Source organism: Porites lutea, chromosome 4 (assembly GCF_958299795.1).
Source record: "Porites lutea chromosome 4, jaPorLute2.1, whole genome shotgun sequence".
NCBI lineage: Eukaryota > Metazoa > Cnidaria > Anthozoa > Scleractinia > Poritidae > Porites > Porites lutea.
In genome coordinates this window covers 23,143,585-23,162,455 of record NC_133204.1, presented here as the reverse complement: position 1 = coordinate 23,162,455, position 18,871 = coordinate 23,143,585, and the positions used below count along the sequence as shown (strand labels likewise).

At 38.2% G+C, this 18,871-nt stretch overlaps 2 protein-coding genes across 2 annotated transcripts; both read left to right on the top strand.

Moving 5' to 3' along the window:
• Window positions 1-13: 13 nt before the first annotated feature.
• On the top strand, window positions 14-14,106 carry LOC140932972 (uncharacterized). Its single transcript, XM_073382477.1, has 6 exons — window positions 14-187; window positions 4,417-4,548; window positions 6,103-6,192; window positions 6,824-6,966; window positions 12,193-12,333; window positions 13,478-14,106. The coding sequence occupies exons 1-6, from the start codon at window positions 40-42 to the stop codon at window positions 13,502-13,504; spliced, it is 681 nt and encodes a 226-aa protein (XP_073238578.1). The 5' UTR covers window positions 14-39; the 3' UTR covers window positions 13,505-14,106.
• A 1,988-nt stretch (window positions 14,107-16,094) lies between these two features.
• Window positions 16,095-17,863, top strand: LOC140932969 (beta-2 adrenergic receptor-like). Its single transcript, XM_073382475.1, has one exon. The coding sequence runs from the start codon at window positions 16,260-16,262 to the stop codon at window positions 17,262-17,264; it is 1,005 nt and encodes a 334-aa protein (XP_073238576.1). The 5' UTR covers window positions 16,095-16,259; the 3' UTR covers window positions 17,265-17,863.
• The last annotated feature ends 1,008 nt before the right edge of the window (window positions 17,864-18,871 follow it).

Below are 18,871 nucleotides of genomic sequence, written 5' to 3'. Positions count from 1 at the left end.
ATTAGAACCCAGATTCCTTCGTTTAATCACACGTTCAACATGGCCGACTCAAAGAAAGAAACGAAGACAAAAACTACTCCAGGTGTAGTGTATTTGAGTCGATTGCCTCCATTTATGAAGCCAGCTAAAATAAGAAACATATTTTCACAATACGGGGAAGTTGGAAGGCTATTTTTGCAACCAGAAGGTAAGCTGTGTACGCGTACTTCTCACTCTCTATAAACTTCTTTAGATCTTGATTTAAGAATTTGTTCATGCTTAGCATGCGTATATCGAGTTATGGATACGCGTGGGAAGTTTGGAGAGCACGAGAGATGCGTAAGAGTTGCACGAGGCGATAGCCGAGTGCAACTCCAGCTTCTTGAGTGCTCTCCAAACTTCCCAAGTGCATCCATAACTCGATATACGCACAGCTAAAAGCATGAGCAAATTCTTTTATAACATAGCTGACAAAAATGCTTGCTTTTTGATTAACTGCAAAATTCTCGTAACGGGCGACACAATAACAAACGGTTCTATTGGCTGATTACGAACGCGCCAGAATCGTCTAGTTTGAATGAAAATATTCTTCCTCTAAAAGTGAGAAAGAAAATTTGCTTCTTTATTCGTTATAACGATCAATGGAAACTAAGCAGAAACAAAGGTAAAAGAGTCTTAAAGTTCACCTAAAGTTAAAATCCTCTGTGACATGTTTGTAAGAAGTGGTGGAGTATGGTTTGGATTTGCTAAAAAGATGTTTACGTTTTGCTCGGCGAAATCCAGAAAACACGTTATTAGCGAAGACGACTATCATCCTTCTTTAAACTTTTATTCATTTACGAACATTGGCTGGTCATTACGGCTTCTTGAGAAGACCTGGCAGCAGTGGTTTTTGTGAGTAATAAATTTATGTCTTCTTGTGTAATTTGTGTTGAAATTTTCCTGCGTCAGTCGGATTGTCCGGAGATAACAAAGTGCATATATAACAAATTTAAAAACAACAATAAAAACAGAAATTTTGCCTTTAAATGTTAATGATGACCAGTTGGTGTCTGTTCTGTTCCCAGTGAATGTCTTTCGGCCAAAATTCAGGGGCACCCAACGAGAATATAGTTCAAAACCACTTAAACATAGCATTGTTAAACGTGTTTTAGTATTTAAACAGTGGATATGGGCATATTTTTATCCCCTATAAATTTTTCATCTGTTCGGATTTCGGTCTAGTGATCCGAAAATTATAGGGATCAAAACTTACCTGTTCGAAAATTTCAGCCAGAAAAAAGGCTCCCGAAAATTTTAGGTGACCTTTTTAGGGTAAAAATCCGTTGAAAATGGGCAATTTTACCATTTTTCAGATGTTCGAAAATCCTAGGAGTAGCAGGCAAGCAAGAAATTTTACAACAAATGTTCCGAAAATTCTAGATCTCAAATCATCTTCCGAACAGATATTTTTCCGAAAATTGTCGTTGGGTGCCCCTGAAAATTTGCTGCAGCTGGTCTTCGACAAATTTGCGAAACGCGCAACTTGCGAGTTTTTTTAATTCGGCTTTACTTTTGCTGCTTGTTGGATCAGGACCTAAAAGGTCAATGCCGATAGAAAAATTGGGCAAATCTTCGCTGGTTTCTTCCATATTTTAAGGAGAAGGAAAAGTGCACTGCAGCTTAAAAGACGAAACCTGTAGCCAGGTTAAGAAAAAAATGCTCACGTCATCTTACTTACGCACGGGTGTGCGTAAATAAAGATTTTGTTCATAGCTGCTCAATAGGACTTATATAGGGCAAGCACGCGCGCTATGTTATAATGTAACTTAAAGAAGGAATCTGTTAGGAAATTAAGCTATTTTAATTTTGAGTGGACAAAAAATAATTGTACCTGAATAATTTAAATAATATAATATTCTTTTTTACAATTTTCAAGGGCTACAGATGTATTTAGTTATCTGTAATAACACCAAAGAAAATTTCTCATGAGAGCCCGAGAAAATAAATGTCAAATTTCACAAAATGATGCCTTACACATGACATTTTCAGAATTTTACCTGTGTTTTCATAATTCTTGTTAAATTTGACTTGTATTTTCTCAGGCTCCCATGAGAAATAGTCTTTGGTGTTATTACAGGTAGCTAATTATATCTATAGCTGTTTAAAAATGTAAAAAAGAATACGATGTTTAACCCATTCGCTCCTAGAGATTTTGCCGAAAAACGCGTTTTGAAGCTAGTCGAGTGGTTTTCTGGTCACTGTCGTGCTATAAAGAGCTAAAACTTACCACAAACTGGTTTACAGGTCAAACACTTCGCGGTCTTCCGATCCAGATGCAAAATATCAGCTTGCGAAGTTCGGGCATGCGCAGAAAGCAAAATTTCGACATAGTTTTTGGGTTTAAAAGTGACACAGCAGTCTTGACTTTTACTTTTCGCTTTCTCTCCTCCCTTCTTTTTTTGCTTTTCTTGCCTCATTTTTTTTTTCTCTTGCTGGGCATTTAGTAGGCTTGATTTTGGTGGGAAGAGTTTTTAGGAAAGCTTTTAGGATCTTAGGATTAGGCGAAAGGAAAGGTAGGTGGGTAATGGGACAAGATTTTCATGGAGATTTTCAGGTCAATGTCACGTGGTTTTTTGCTTGTTTCTCCGGTGTCCTTGACTGAATTGTGCTCATTCTGGTATGGTTTGAAAGATCTCTTCACTCTGCACAAGTTAGTGAAGAAAGTTGTCCTTGACCGTTAAAACTGATGACGTCACAATGGGTAGAAAGGACCTGGATCCGCACGGGCGGTTACGGGCGGTTCAGGGGCGAATGGGTTAAACTACTCTGGTACTTGGTTTTTGTCCACTGAAAATTGAAATTACTCAATTTCCTAAGGGATTCCGTATTAAATTCTTTTGTATTCTGCTATTAGTCCGTGAGCCATTTTGTAAGAAGTCAAGGGGCTAAAAATGCAATTTCGTAGCTCCAAAACAGGAAAACTGGGGGTTTTGTGAGGGGTGGGTAAGAAAAAACCTTCAGATGTACATTTTATGGTGAGAACTAGAATCCTGGTCAACAAGTCTGACCTCAACTTTGTTCTTGGGGGGATGGGTAAGGGAAAAATCTCGTTAAAGCTGTGTCTATGAGTGAGAATTGCTGGTTAGCTGCAAATTCCGTACAAAAAGCACGTGAAAAAGGGAAGGTGTCCCAAAGCTATTTGGCCAGGATTGTAGCCACAGGAAACAGGTGACATTTCCAACACCAATGTTTTTGCTGTGAAATGAAATTTGAGGACTTAGTGCAGAAATTCTATATTGATGAGGTGTCACTACCCTAACTTTTCATAACACTTTTGTCTGTTTGAATTTATACTTTCATAAAGGGTAAAACTAAGATGACCCACAGCTTATCCCTGTAAGTAATGGATTAAGCGCCACTACTCTAATAAGCACCACACTCGAATAAGCGCCGCACTCGATTTAGTGCCGCACCTTTACCGAAAACAATTGAATAAGCGCCGCTTTCAAATAAATGCTGCGGTGCTAATTTGGGTGTTTACAAATAAATGCCCCACCTTTGTTACTGCGCTTGATATAAGAGATATCAAAACCATATCACTTGAGAAACAAGACCACGACCAACTCCCTCTCTATATTCCCCTCAGTGTTTTACCCGTAGTCGAAATAGGGGAATAAGCACCACAGCACTTAATTGATCATTTACGGAATATTAAGAATGTGAATTGAGAAACTTCTTTGAAATATTGTATTACAGGCAGCCCACTCTTGCAGTGAGAGTTAGCACATAAATTGGGGGTGGTTCACATTTCCTAGTATGGTGTTGGTACAATAATGGTGTTGTGTTTGCACCCTGGGTGCCCGACACATAACTGTACTTTGCTCCATTCTGCCCTGTCAAACGTTATTTAAAACATGATGTAGCAGGGAGTACAAAGCAGTGGATTACCTCCAAACTAACGGAAAACAAGTGTATATAGGGACCTGGCAGCCATTTCATGCCTGAGTAAAAGGTGTAAACCTGGTACTTGGACACCAGCACCATGCCCTTTGTGTAATTCTGGCGTGGGTACTTCAAAAAAGAGTGTATACTCAGACAACATACCCTGAAATGCTACCTTAGACTATTGCACTTTCTATAATCAGATTGAAAGGTCACAAGTGCTGTATGGCAGTACAATAGGTGGAAGGTCCACAAGGCTTTACACTAGGGCTCATGCCTGGCTTGACAGACATGATTCCACCTTCTTTTTAAATCTGCAATGTCAATATCAATTTTATTACCTCCAGCCATATCCATATTTTTTTAGTGAGATAAATAATTATTATAAAAAGGTTCACTTTTGAAGAAAGCTGTGGAGACAAACAAGCAAATTATGTTCTCACTCATATGGGAGGTGGCTAGTAAAGAGTCCTTTTATTCTATAGTTTTTCTATTTGTAATTTTCATTCTCAGATGTTGCTGTGAGGAAAAAAAGAAAAAAACATGGTGGAAGTGGGCGAAAACTATTTACAGAAGGATGGATTGAATTTAAGGACAAGCGGGTTGCAAAAGCTGTGGCCTTGAGCTTAAACAACACGACGATTGGTAATGATATTAACTGGTTTGCTACAGACTGTAGGAAATGTCCAGTTACTAGTGTTTCTTCTAGAAAGTTATTTTTCTCCAAGCTGTCTGACCACATATAATTAATAGGAAGTCATATTCATTTTACAAGAGAAGCTGATTGGTTTCACAATAGGTACCCCAAGCTCACAAGTGCATAACAGAAATATTGTAAGGGTTTGTATGGGGATTTTAGCGATCATGATTTAGAGCAGGGTATTGGAAGCGTGTGTGGCCGAGTGTTTAATACCTCAAACTCGGGATCTGGAGACCCGGGATTCAAGCCTCAGTTGTTGTTACTCCACTTTGTGTCTTTTCACCCAAGTGAATAATTGGGTACCAGCAACTTATTGCTGGGGGGGTAACCCTGCGGTGGACTAGCATCTCATCCGGGGGGAGTCGCAATACTCTCAGGCTTGCTTCATGCTAATGAAACTGGGATAAGCTCCGGCTGTTTCGGCCTTCGACTCGTGTGCCTTTACCTTACCTTTTTGTGAAGGCACAAAAATGGCAACAAAATTACTTCGGAACACCTTACCTTGTCTCCTTGTTCTAATCATGGTGTATTCTTAGCATATTTAGTTAAGTTAGACTGTCATTGTTAACTGTCATTATAAATTACATAGACAGAGAAAACTAGAACTCATTGAAATCACACTGAAGTAGCCAAATATGCTACAAACACATTAAAATAAAACATGGAGACAAGGTAAGGTGTTCTAATGCATTTTTATTGTTATTTTTTTGCTCTAAATACTGATTGCTAAAACCTCTGATATGCACCCTTGTAATCTGTTGCACAACAACGAAACAGTCATGTGCTTGGGATGACTGTGGTTATGCACATGAAGACTATCTTCCATGAAGATGTAACTTCTATCAAGTTTTAATGTGTTGCTTGAAGTAGAAACAGATGACTCCCATATGACACAGCAAACTAAACAATTTTTACAGCGAAAGAACTTGTGAAACAACCAGTTTACTGTCTGTTGAATGCACAATGCTTAAGGACTCTGTTACTAAAATTGTTTGTTCCTTCATGTAAGGAGAGATATCCAGGTACAGTTAGTAGTACAGTCCCTTTATTGAGTGGACCTTCATTAAGCGGCCACTTAAGTCCCAAAAACATTTTTTTCTTAATGAAAAATTACTGTAAAACTGACCTTTGTTAAGTGGTCTCCTCTATTAAGTGGCCATGGGCACCTTTTCCGTGGTGCTAAAAGGGGTTATTTTTTATTGTCTTTACCTCTATTAAATGGCCACTTTGTCAAAATGTAACGTAAAAGTACAATACATTCACTAAGTATGGCATTCAGTAGTCTTGCACTCCCTTTATTTCAGCACAGGAATAGGCAGAAACATTTTGAGGTCAACTTGTCATGTTATGGATATTTTGCTTTGTCACTATCTTCATTTTTATTGATTAACTGTTAGGTTCATCAAACCTGTATTATATGGTTCATTGGCCATTTCCCAAGGGTGACTGCTTAATACAGGTTTGACTGTATAATTGTATTATAATCTTGTTTCTACCAGGAGGAAAAAAAGGGGGATACTACCATGATGATATCTGGAATATAAAATATCTGCCAAAATTCCTTTGGGGTCACTTGAGTGAAAAGATTGGTAAGACCATGAGATGGCTATTTTTCACTTAAATAATAATACTCTTTCATTGTAATTCAATGGAAAGTAGATAATTGGTCTCGAAGTCCTGTTGGAAACAAAATACCAATGCCAGTGACAAAATGTTTATGAAGGCTTTGTTTTTAGCATAAATCCATAAAAATGAAGGCAAAATTCTTATTTGTAAAACTATTGGATCTACTATTCAAGAAAAGGCTTTCATTAAAGTCATTATCTATTCAAAACCTCCCCCTCTCCCCACCTAGTGTCAGTAACCCTCAAATGGTCTTTGTGACCCCTGGCATAAAAAAAATCTTAACTCCTTAAGTCCCTACATACATGTAATCAAGAAGAACAGTTATGATAATAAAATGATTACCCAAGGGAACCTCAGGTGGCCATCTTTGATCATTTGACAAATTCCTCTCAACTAATTTTTCAAGAAATACATGCATATGGAGATCAGGTGGGAGAAGGTTTATGTGGATATTGGGGCTAAAGGGTTGACTAAAACATCGAGACAAGTATGGGTGACTACTCGCTGACTGAGGGTACAAATGTGCTTGTATTCAGGTAAAAATGTGGAGTTTCACTATTAAACTTCTCTAATATTCTTCCTTATTTTCATAAGCTTATGAAAAAGCCACAAAAGAACAGAGAATGAGAACTGAAATTTCCCAAGCCAAAAGAGAGGCCAATTTCTATATTCAGAATGTGGAGAAAGGAAAAGCTATAGATGCCATAGAGACAAGAAAGAGGAAGAGGGATGATCAGGTTTGGTGCTTGATTGTTTTATCTCTGTTCAAAAAAATAAAGAATGAGTGAAGGGAAAGTACACACACACATTATGTCATATGCTGGGTAGTGGCTAAAATGGCATGGCATTGTAGCCCAAGGAGACTGGAAAGGAGATGATGATGATGATGTGATGGTGATAGAGCTTTAATTGATCTACTGGTATTTTAACCCATTCGCCCCTGAACCGCCCGTAACCGCCCGTGCGGATCCACGTCCTTTCTACCCTTTGTGACGTTATCAGTTTTAACGGTCAAGGACAACTTTGTCCGCTAAGTTGTGTAGAGTGAAGAGATCTTTCAAACCATACCAGAATGAGCACAATTCAGTCAAGGACACCAGAGAAAGAGGCAAAAAACCATGCAACATTGACCTGAAAATCTCCATGAAAGTCTTGTTCCACTGCTCACCTACCTTTCCTTTCACCTAATTCTAAGATCCTAAAAGCTTTCCTAAAAACTATTCCCACCAAAATGAAGCCTACTAAATGCCCAGCAAGAGAAAAAAAATGAGGCAAGAAAAGCGAAAAAAGAGGGGAGGAGAGAAAGCGAAAAGTAAAAGTCAAGACTGCTGTGTCACTTTTAAACCCCAAAACTCGAAAAATCTCGAAATTTTGCTTTCTGCGCATGCCCGAACTTCGCAAGCTGATATTTTGCACCTGGATCAGAAGGCCATGAAGTGTACGACCTGTAAACCGGTTTGTGGTAAGTTTTAGCTCTTTATAGCACGACAGTGACCAGAAAACCACTCAACTATCTTCAAAACGCGTTTTTGGGCAAAATCTCCAGGAGCGAATGGGTTAAGCTTATCAGTTTCACAAGTACTTTCAGTTTGTGTATGTTTTGGGTGAAAACTGTTGACAGGTTGAACCAGTATTCAGATCAACCTAGTTTGATTCAGAATTTCTTTTTTTCCTAGCCACACAACTATGAGGGAGCTTATATTAACGAAGACATCACTTTAAAAGTGTGTTTGTTCTCCTTCAAACTTTATTGTACTTATTTCATCTCTTTAATTTCGTCAAGCGTTGACGAATTTTTAGGGGATTTTAATTCTAAGGGACTGTATCAAAGTTCAAGAAAAGAAAAAAAAAGGGTCACAGTGTTGTGTTCACGTCCTCCACAAAATGTGAAAGTAATTAGGCAGTTTCACATTGTAGTTGGACAACGATGGCAAAGAAATGTAAAAAAGAGCGTGATGCCCGTGCAGAGTTGTTGTTTTGCGAATCTAAACCTATTGCACTTTTGACATTCTCGTCAGTCCTTGTCGCCATCGTCGTCACTTCCTATTCATAGAGGACAAAGGAAATACTGGTTTAACCTGGGGCCAGTTTAGTATATCATCAGTACCCATGCTTAAGTTCTATCGCGTCGGAATGTTTCTCGGTCAACAGCATTAAAAGAATGGTGAAAATTAAGCTTACCTGGTCGTTCAAGTCAGTACGTGGTACGAGAGTACAAACTGCAAACTGTTTTAATCCTTGCTGACGATAGTCCTTTCAGCAACGTCATCCGCTCCATCCGAAGATCACCCGAGCTCGCACGAAAATCGGCCGAATTTCCGCAGAAGTGTTTTCGGATTAATCGTCATAACTATTGTACTGAGTTTTACCAACCCCCACATGGGTTTCTGGTTTTACGAATAGTCTTTCACGCACTAGCCTTTATTTTTTTGGGATTACGATGAATAGCTATGAATCTAGTTTGTTGTAGCGTGGCAGTTGTGGCGTCACGATGTCGTCACAGACTCGTACCCAGTCGCTATTTAATTGTTTTTTGGGACGAGAGAATATTCCCCAATCTTCTCTCATCCAAAAAACAATTAAATAACGACTGGGTACGAGCCTGATGTCGTCATGTCTCTTCGCACTTGTTTGTCTTTTTTTTTTTCTGCGGTGTATATCGCATGGTTGAGATGTTGGTGAATGCTGGACAAGAAATGGATTCTGCGAGAGACTGTAAGTACAAATTTAGTATCAATTTGGTAAAGAAAAAGCCTGAATATCGAACAAATCCCGTGAATTATCCTTTTGGCATTCAGTTTATCTTGCTGTTGAGCATGCCTAAGAACTCTCAGGCATAAGTGGTTGTCAAGTTGTTCACTCCGAATTGTTTCTGTTTGTACGTCTTGTAATCTTCTTCTGCTGTTAAGAAGACGAGAGAAAACTTCAAAAATATAGAAACCAAAGCTAAAAAGAGTCAGATCTAATTTTATAGCTCGAGCATAATTAATTTTGGCACCTACGGTCATATTTTTTTCAGTACTGGTAAGGTTACTTATTTTTGCTGCATAGTTTGACTGTTGTTTGAAAGACAATCAAACGGATATTACAACCACTTTTGGAGACAAAATAAAATATCCGTAAAACAAATGCCAAAATCAGATTTGGATTTCGCTTTGAAAAAATGAACATGCTGCAGGTGTCAATGCAAAGTTGTAAACAACTCAAGAAGCAGTCTGTGAATGTGCGTTTAGGTCCACAAAACTAATTTTTCTTTTGAATGTCTTATCCAAGCAACGATTTATGCCTTACATTGCTTGTCTACGAGTGTACTACAAAATACTTTACCACAGTAAGCCTTTGAGAGGCGATTCTGGTAAATCAGTTATAGGACGCTAAAATGCAAAAAATTCTAAGCTTAAATAACCTGGCTGGGTCCGATTTCTGAATTACAAAATGTTCATGTTTCCCGGCTCTTCTTTAAATGAACATAGTTTTTGAAATGATTTTGTACTATTTTAACCCGAAAATTATGATTGGGTTATAAAGCTTTTGAAACGGACGAAAACCAAGCTAATAAACATGTTCAACGTAAAAAACTAAGATTTAGTCGCTTTTTCAACTTGGCTACCTTTACGCAAAAACAAAAGCAAACAATGAGGCTTTTATTCTACGTATTTTCTGATAATTTTATCTGTTCAATTTAATGTCGCTAGCATTGTTTTCGTATAGGAATTTTCCTAATTATTTGAGCTTTTAATTTAATAATTTTGATACTTTATAAACTTCTCATTTGATAGCTTTACTTTTTTATACACCGATTGAGAAACAAATTCGCTCTCGTGAAATCCTATTTTATTACCTAGTTATTAGAACTCTAGGTAACATGTGAAATGATGTAACCGGACAGGCTTTAAACTTTGGTCCTAATATATTTTTTCTTCACAACCCCTAATCAGTTGACGGACCGTGAGAGAATATCGCCACAAAGATGCGAAAAAGTTTTCGCTGAGATTCCTTTACATATTCCTGCTTTATATGGGTCTACACCTTACCTGCTTAAAAACGAAACTGTTGTTCGAGTTTCAGTCAAACTCGGGATAGTCTAATCTTGACCTGCAAACCCAAATGCAAAGGTTTATTTCGCAGTAGAAAAGCGTGTAAACATGATCGAACAACGCAATGTAAATTGGCTAATGTGAAACCACGTTTCTTTCACTTTATTTACCATGCCTTTATCTCAATTGCATACCCTTGTGAAATTAGCCTCAGACAATTAGTTGCGACCTTTAACAGACTCAACAAGCCAGTATGAAAATATGTTAAGAGAAGCTGAGCTCTACATGTTCTATTTCTTTTTTTCATATTGCCCTTGCATGTGTTAACATTCCATTTCTTTTTTGTTACAGGTAACTTCCAGACATGACGAGGAGATAATTACTTTTGTAGAGAGCAATTTTTTGATACTGTCAGTTATTACTGACTTACTTTGAGTTAAAAAAAAGAACACAGACTCTGGTAATGACACATAAACAATAATCCCTGGCAAGCCTGCAAAACAAGAAAGAGGAACTCAGACCCCTTATCAAAATATGAAAAAAGACAAAAACAGCTTTTCTAACGTAGGGGAAATTGCGTTAGAGAGATTTGTAATTGCAACGTTATATTCAAGCACATTGCATTGTCAAACATCATAATTTACTGAATAATCCACAGTGATTTTGGAGCTTAGCTCAGTTTGTAATGTAATGAACTTTGAAAGATATTCTATATATAACCTTGTATTTTTAAAAGCTTTCATGGAACATAGATGCATTTTATTACACAATGAAAATAGTCTCTGTCTTTATTTTTACTGATTTCAGTCAATTCCATTTTATTCGCAATGTGAAATGGGAATCCTATTAAAGACTCATTAAAAGGGGTGAGGAGTTTTTACAATCCTCCAACAGGTCATCTCCACGATGACGCTGTTTTATTACTACGGCTGAATCCCTCAGGGTTTTATTTTCTTGTGAAAATTAGAGCTTTTGTTATTTAAACTTCGCTGGGACAACCAAATCTATAAAAATGAGAGGAATAGCAATGACGTCATCGTGTAAATGACCTATAAACCGTACATCAAAAGATAAGCACGGTGATCTGTTTAGTTTTTTTTTTTAGCCAGGCTTAAAATATCTGTAGATTCAAGGAATTATAACCTGTGCGTTGAGAGCATGCCAGAGACCGATTTTTGCATGCCCGGCATTACCCAGTTTATGGCACGCCCGGCATGCCAGAGAATTTGGCATGCCCGGCATGCCAGAAAATTTGGCGCTGGGTATGAATTACTTATTACTAGAACCTAGGCTTCTCGCGGCGTAAGTGTGAGAAGGTCACGGAACCTCAAATTATGCTTACAGAGCATGCGAAATTCTGTTGCATGCCAATTTCAATGCAAAACCACTCTGGGGCCACTCCCTCTATTACCAGTGAGCGAATCATTGACGATAGGCGTGGGAAAAATCCTTGCATGCTAACCAACATTGAAAACGTAGCAGAAATGTCCTCAGTTTCGGAGTCATTCCCTAGGGGAGGCTTTAAAGTACAGAATTTCCTGACATGGATTAGGGAATTTTCCGTAAACAGCATGTGATCATGCCGGCTAGGACGTATTGCCTCCGTATTGGCCCTTTTTACAGCTAGCTAGGCTCATTTTTAGGCTCCATGGCCTTAACTGACGAAAAATTCATGCCCTAAATGTAAAAAGTCCAAAAAAGTCCTCGAAATTTTAGTTTCCAAGCCGTTCAAGGCCATTAAACTAGGTTCATGTGACAAATGTCCTGCATTCTGCTGTGTCTGGAATGTTGATACATGTATGAGGCTTTTGTACATGATAATCAATTTTTAGCCTGGTGAATGTGAATGGTACCTTTTGAGCAGAAGAATTGTATCTATAGATGTGGATGAATGTTTATTTTTCTTTATTGTTCTGAATTCAACAGACACCCGTGGAGAAAAGATTAAGAGCTTTCAAACAGCATCAACCCTTAAAAAATACCAAAACAGAAGAGAGTAACCACGCGGAAACTGAATCTATTGACAATGAAACTGGGAAATCACTTAGTAAAAATCTGCTGAAAAAGGTAAAACCTGCCACTCTGTCAACTCTTTATAAATAATTCTTCTTAAGCCTGTTTCAAACGTCTAGCGTGCTATTACCGTGCCGAACTCAATTGATAGAATTAATTCGACTTTGGCACGGCAGTGGCGCGACGTTTGAAATCATTCAGTTCAGCAACTTGAATTTAGTTCGACACGGCAATTAAATTCGACAGGGTCTGCTGTGCAACACGGTAGTGGCACGACTGGGTTTCAAACGTCGCGCTGTTGACGTGCCGAACTCAGTTCATAACTTATGAAAATGTATATGTTTATGTGTTTTGACTCTACTGCGGCTGACTGCGATGTTTTTCTTTATTTTGAATTTGGCGCGACTGAATTAAATTCGACGTTTGAAACCACTGCCTGCTATTGGCGTGCAACTGCCGGGTCAAATTCATATGAGTTCGACACGGCAGTAGCGCGACGTCTGAAACGGGCTTTAGAAATTTCTCTCATTTCCCCTTCCTTCCCTCCTTTCCCACAAACGTCTTCGTTAATTATTTTCAGCCATGCCTTTAGGCTGTAAACGATGTTGGCAAACGGCTCCTAACAACAGACATTGTGAAAGCAACAATTTACTTCTACAGCAATTTATGAATTAAGATTAAAAATTTACGTTGCAACACATCCCAGTATCTTGGCCAGGTATAATCAAGCTGCCCGGTCATAATGGAAGTAACCACTCTCCCCTATCAAGATTGATGAAATCTTTTCTTTGCTATGTCATGCTTAAGTAGCCTCCCACCCAGATGTTCTGATGACTTTGTTACACGTTTGGTGACAAAGCCTGGCTGGGAACGTTTGTGTAGGAGGCTAACGGAAATTTGGTTTTGTTGTCGCTTGAACGGTCTTGAATATAGACGACTTTGAAAATGGGACTGCAAAAATTATCAACAGTTCTTATTTGCAAAGACTTTTTTTTTCTCTCAGACCGAAATTGTTGCTCGCAAGGCCCTTTGCGCTGAACCAATTCTTCGTATTCGTAACGGACGAATAAAGCTGTTCTGTCGCCTAGAAAGTTTTTTGTACAAGTAAAACTTGATTACTAAAGTACCAATATCCTATATATTATCTTGCAACATTTTCCTCAGGTGAGTCTTGACAGAGGAACTTTTCTTTTTGAAGGTATTTTCTTCGAGAGGTCAAAGATGACAGTGAATAAAGGGATGCATCTCATTCTAGTTCCTCGTCAAAGCAAGCACAGGTCAACCAAGTTGATCACAGTTGATACCGACAAAATTGTCGCTTTCAATTGGCAGAATAACTAGTTAGGGTAAATTCTAGGAAATTATGACATCACCAGCGAAAAGACAGAAAGAAAACAAATCGTACGAACCTTTTTCACGGCGTGGTCACTGGTGGATGGTCGCACAACTCGTCCACATTCTTGTCGAACAAATTTATCTCCCCCAAGTTTAAATCCGTAAGAGAATTTAAATGCCACACAGTCGTTTCCTTGTCTTTTTTCGCAATTTCTGGTCCAATTTTAATAGAAAAATGCATATGAAAGAGGTAACAAGCGTCTCCCTGTGACCATATGGAAGTTTTTAATGTTCTTCACAAAAGGAAACAATCATTTAGACTTTGACAGTTTCAAAAAAAGGCCATTAAATACACCTGGTACCCCCCTCGGCCCACCTTGGTTAACATGAAATTGACTAAAAAGAGAAGGCAGCAAAGGCGGCGTTTTCATGGTAAACAATGTCAGACAATGCTATATGCATTTCTTGCATAACGAATTCGGGCTTATCTCATAGAGTGGTTTTCGTTTGAGTGTCGTAAAACCAAAACCAAAGTAATTGCTCTGGCCAATCACGTAGGACACAGACAATACATTGAACCAATCAAAACTCGAAGTAATTACATGTGGCTGACGCAAAGCGCGGGAAAATGCATGCGAGCGCGTCACAATTGGCTTTGGTTTTACTTCTGATTGGATGAAAAGGTGGCGCGAATCTTTTAAGCCAATCGCATCGTGTAGAAAGTGCAAAACCAATTACTTTTCGACACTCAAATGAAAACCAATGCAATTAGTGTTCATTGATATTTGTTGTTTTCTCACAGTTGATTTTTACACTTAGTTCAGTACGACAACATTTTAACATTGACTTGGTAAAACAGTTTTGCAATAAGCTTGCCAGCTTTTACTCTCTTTTTTTAATTCTGCTATATGTCCCCAGTTGGCTGAATTTAAAAGACCGTGTAACAGAGTTTGAACTTAATTTTTGAGGAAGAATTGTAAAAAAGCAAATTCTATCATTAATCAGTAGAGGAGACTGTAGGAGCAACAATGCTACATGTGTCGTCGGACTCGATAATCAAGCCATTAAAAACTACGGAATATAACTAACAGCTGGATTCCCTTTAGTTATAAACAACTATAGTTTAATTGTTTTTAGATACAATCAAAATCGTAAAGAATTGTGATTAATGCTGATTTCAACGTGACGATAAAGCCAGTTATGTGCCTAAGGGCGTCTCCGCCTCTGATTTTGGAATTGCATATAAACAATAGCCTGTCTTGCGGTATAAGTCTTACTGTTTTACCTTAGTAGCAGTTATAAAACAGAACTATGTCGTAAATCAGAATTGAATGATCATGACTGTGGGAAAAATCACGCTACAAAAAAAAGAACATTGAAATGTTGAGATGAGATATTATAACAGAGAGCACAAACTTATTTAATTTAACTGCTTAAATTGGTTCCGCTAAAAGAGGGTTGTCTGACTATTGTTTAGACCGAATACCTTGTTTTCTAAATTGTCAGAAATTATTAGAAGGCTATGGGGAGCGTTCTTTGTTTGCAAACAATGGATTTAACAATGGTATGTATTTTCTTGCGTATCTAACAACTACCCGCAAGCAGAAAGAAAGCATAAATTCAATCAATCTGTTGCAACTATCTGTTGAATAATATGTCCATCAATCACTCACATTACTTTCTAAAATTGTTTGTACCATGGATTGCCACAAACCTTATGCTTCAAAACTCATGAGAACTTTCTATAGTTAGACACTATTAATGTACAATATAGGCTCAGTTATGCTTGTTGTTGCAATCAAAACGTATATATGGTAGAAAGTAATGAAATTATTAGGTTAGGAGTGACAAACCACCAAGACTAAAAACTGAAAGGAGCAGAGCTGTTCGAGACGAAGGCAGAGGGAAACAATAGCCAAAATGCAAGGCTATGGGAAGGTTATGAAGTCAAACTGAGCGCCGGCCGTCCACCTGTTTTCAAATAACTAACTGACTTAACAGGGATCCTTTTTAATGTAATATTTGATTATGAATTGTTTGCCATACATACGATATAACGACGTTAACCGTAACTAGTATTAATGAAACGATTTATTTCTAACTTGGAAGATGCTTTTTATTTTTAATTTAAATTGGTATGGTTTATAACGACAATAAATCGGAAATTTCTGTTTTTAAAACTGATTTTCACAAAATCATAAACATCAACAAATACTCGGAAGTTTTTCCAAAAGTAAACAATGTAAAATTTAACCCACAGATACAAAATGCCAAAAATCGTTGCACTAATATCCTTCACTGTCTTCACTGCCTATTCCTCTGTTCTGAGACGTCACTGAACAGACATACCTTCTGTTCAGAACGCCTTGTCATGATGTTGCTTCAGGCATCTTTGGGCGTTCCGCGCGAGCAATATTATCTTTATTCCGGTGAATATTAGTTCTATTTTTATACAGTCTACTATTTGTGTATAATATAATATGAATTTGACTGTTGTTGAAAATCGTTCATCCGGGCACGTCGGGTTCGAAACATCATCAAAGATTGTTCTCGCACGATCATGGATTAAGTAACAAGGATTAAACACGAAAACCTTGCGGTGATATTGAGAAGGCAAAACATCTATAACCTTTCGTCATGACGAAATGAGGTCTAAAGGCAACGGAGGTAATAACGGATCTTCTTCTTCGCTCTGTTCGCTCTTGTTGCAAGTGCAAAGTGGAAATGACATCAAATTTCAGGATTTTCAATCTTGGTGCGCTTTCCTTTCATTTGCAAATGCTTTCTTTGCAGTGCTTGTCATCCTTGGTAACTCTGTGGTTTTCGCAGCCTTTTATCGATTTGAATCATTGAGAACAGCATCCAACTTTCTCTTGCTAGGTTTGTCGTTTTGTGACTTTTTCGTGGGTCTTGTAACTCAACCTCTGTTGGCTACTGAGATAGGTTTGGTTGCCACGAATTCTGAGATAGCTTGTACTTTCAAAGATTTATACGTTATATTCCTGTTCGCCTTCAACTCCTCATCTATGGTACATATTTGTTTGATCACCATTGAACGTTCCGTTGCCATTTTTTACCCCTTCAAACATCAGCAGTGGATAACGAAGATGAAGATTGTTATTTTATTGGTCTTATTTTGGATTTCTTGGGCACTGATAACTGTTTTCACTCGCCGTAATCACGGAGGGGGGATCATTGGTTACTCACGCATGGCATTTGTAATCGTCAGTGCTACATTTGTTGTTACCATAAACCTTCGGCTGTGGATAGAAGCTAGAAAACATTCGATGCGCATTCACAACGCTCTTCCCCTAACAAGCTTTTCCAACGTTACAAACTCCACTGAAGGAAGCAGAGAAAGTCGTAACTCCGTGGCTAAAGCCGCGCGCGACTCAAAGGCAGCGAAAACAATCTTGCTTATCACAGGTATACTAATTTTATGTAATCTTCCAATCATAGCAACATTTGTAACCCGCAAATTTTACAATGTACGTGGTCGCGTTGTGACTTTGCTTTGGTTTGCTTCAAACACTGTAGTACTTCTGCCCTCTTTTGTAAACCCATTGGTGTATTGCTGGCGAAGAAGGGACATCAGAGTTTCAGTGAAGAGGATGTTTGGTTGTCGCAATGTTGTCGGAGTACAACGGTGAAATATTTCAGGTTATTAGAGGACGACAACTTAGTTGGTGCAACAGATCGATACAAGGACCGATTTAAACACTGAGCAAGAAGTCGCGCGCCTTGTTTGTGTTTGTCACTCTGATTTAGATCAATTGCTCCTGTAAAAGTTTCCTTTCATCAGTTTTTCTTAGCCTAGAATCCTTTCATACTTACATTCTTAATTCCAGCAAAGTGGATAGAATCTCGAACACCATAAAGGATCAATAAATTGTTTTCAAAAAACGATTGTTTGCTGGAATTTGATATTCTGATACAAGAGCAATCCAGATGTTTTTCTTCAGTATTGGAGTTAACGTAGTATTCCTGTATCAAATAAAGGACATGCACTTTACAGGTGCTATGTTACGGCTGCTGTCTAAGTGGTTACATTGCCAACGTTAGCGTAAGAATTTCTTGTAAACGACAAAATTACAGTTTCTTGTCCAACAATTATTCTTCACGAGCATTATATCAAACGTTACAAACGACAAAACTCAACTTTGAAAAACGCTTAGGCTAACCCACAATTTCAATCCGTTTCAATCTTCAAGTTTGTCCATCTGTACCTACTTCTGTATTTGCTGTGTTATTAATACTTCTTCAATGTTTTGAACGATTATTTTTATGTTTAGCTCAGTTCGGTGGCCGTTCATCAGTGCCGTAGCAAGGTTAGATTTATTGGTGGGGGAGGGGGGAGCCAATTAGGAGTGCCGAAGGCACGAGCAGCTAGGGGGTTCCAGGGGCATGCTCCCTCGAAAGATTTTGAAATATAGGGTATTTGAAATAGCATTTTCAGCCTTCTGAGAGCAATAATTTCCAGGTCTCACCCATTTAAGAAGTGCACTTTGTTTAATACCAGCTTGATTTTTCTTTGTTGAAGCCATAAATGAATAATTTTCACGCTTTATTGAGCCGAAATGAACACATTGAACCGAAGAGCAGCGTGAAGAGCGTGGCTGCTGATTCTAATTTTTGCGATTTTTGCGGTTTTTCCAGCGATCCGCAAAAATAACCGCAAATAAAAATTACCCCAAACATTTTTCCCGCAAAAATTTACTCCAGAGTAAATATTCTCTAACTTAAATTCGCTACACAAAAATAAAGTACTAAGAAATCGTGTCTCTTCAATCAAAACGTGTCTCTTTCATTCAGAAACAACGAAATACAGTGAAACCTCCATTAAGCGGACCCCCAATAAGGCGGACACCCTCTATTAAGCGGACACTAAGCCAGGTCCCGAAATTGGGGTCTTATATTCCCTTTATAATGTATCCCTATTTAGCGGACACCTCTATTGAGCGGACGCGGACACTAAAATAAGGTGTATTTGGCAAATTCTATCGTTAAAAACCTCTATTAAGCGGACACCGGACTGAATTGACAATAGTAGTATTGGATTACGTCCTTGAAATACGGACTGAAGTCAGTTACAAGCAAATTAAAGTTGGTAATGAAAGGTAATGAACTTGAACTCTGGATAGCTTGGGTACTGGGTACTTTCTAAAAATCGCAAAAATTAATTCCCAGCAAGAAAAACCAATCTGACCTAATCGCAAAGATTAGTTCCCGAAAAACACAAAAAATCGCCAATCCGCAA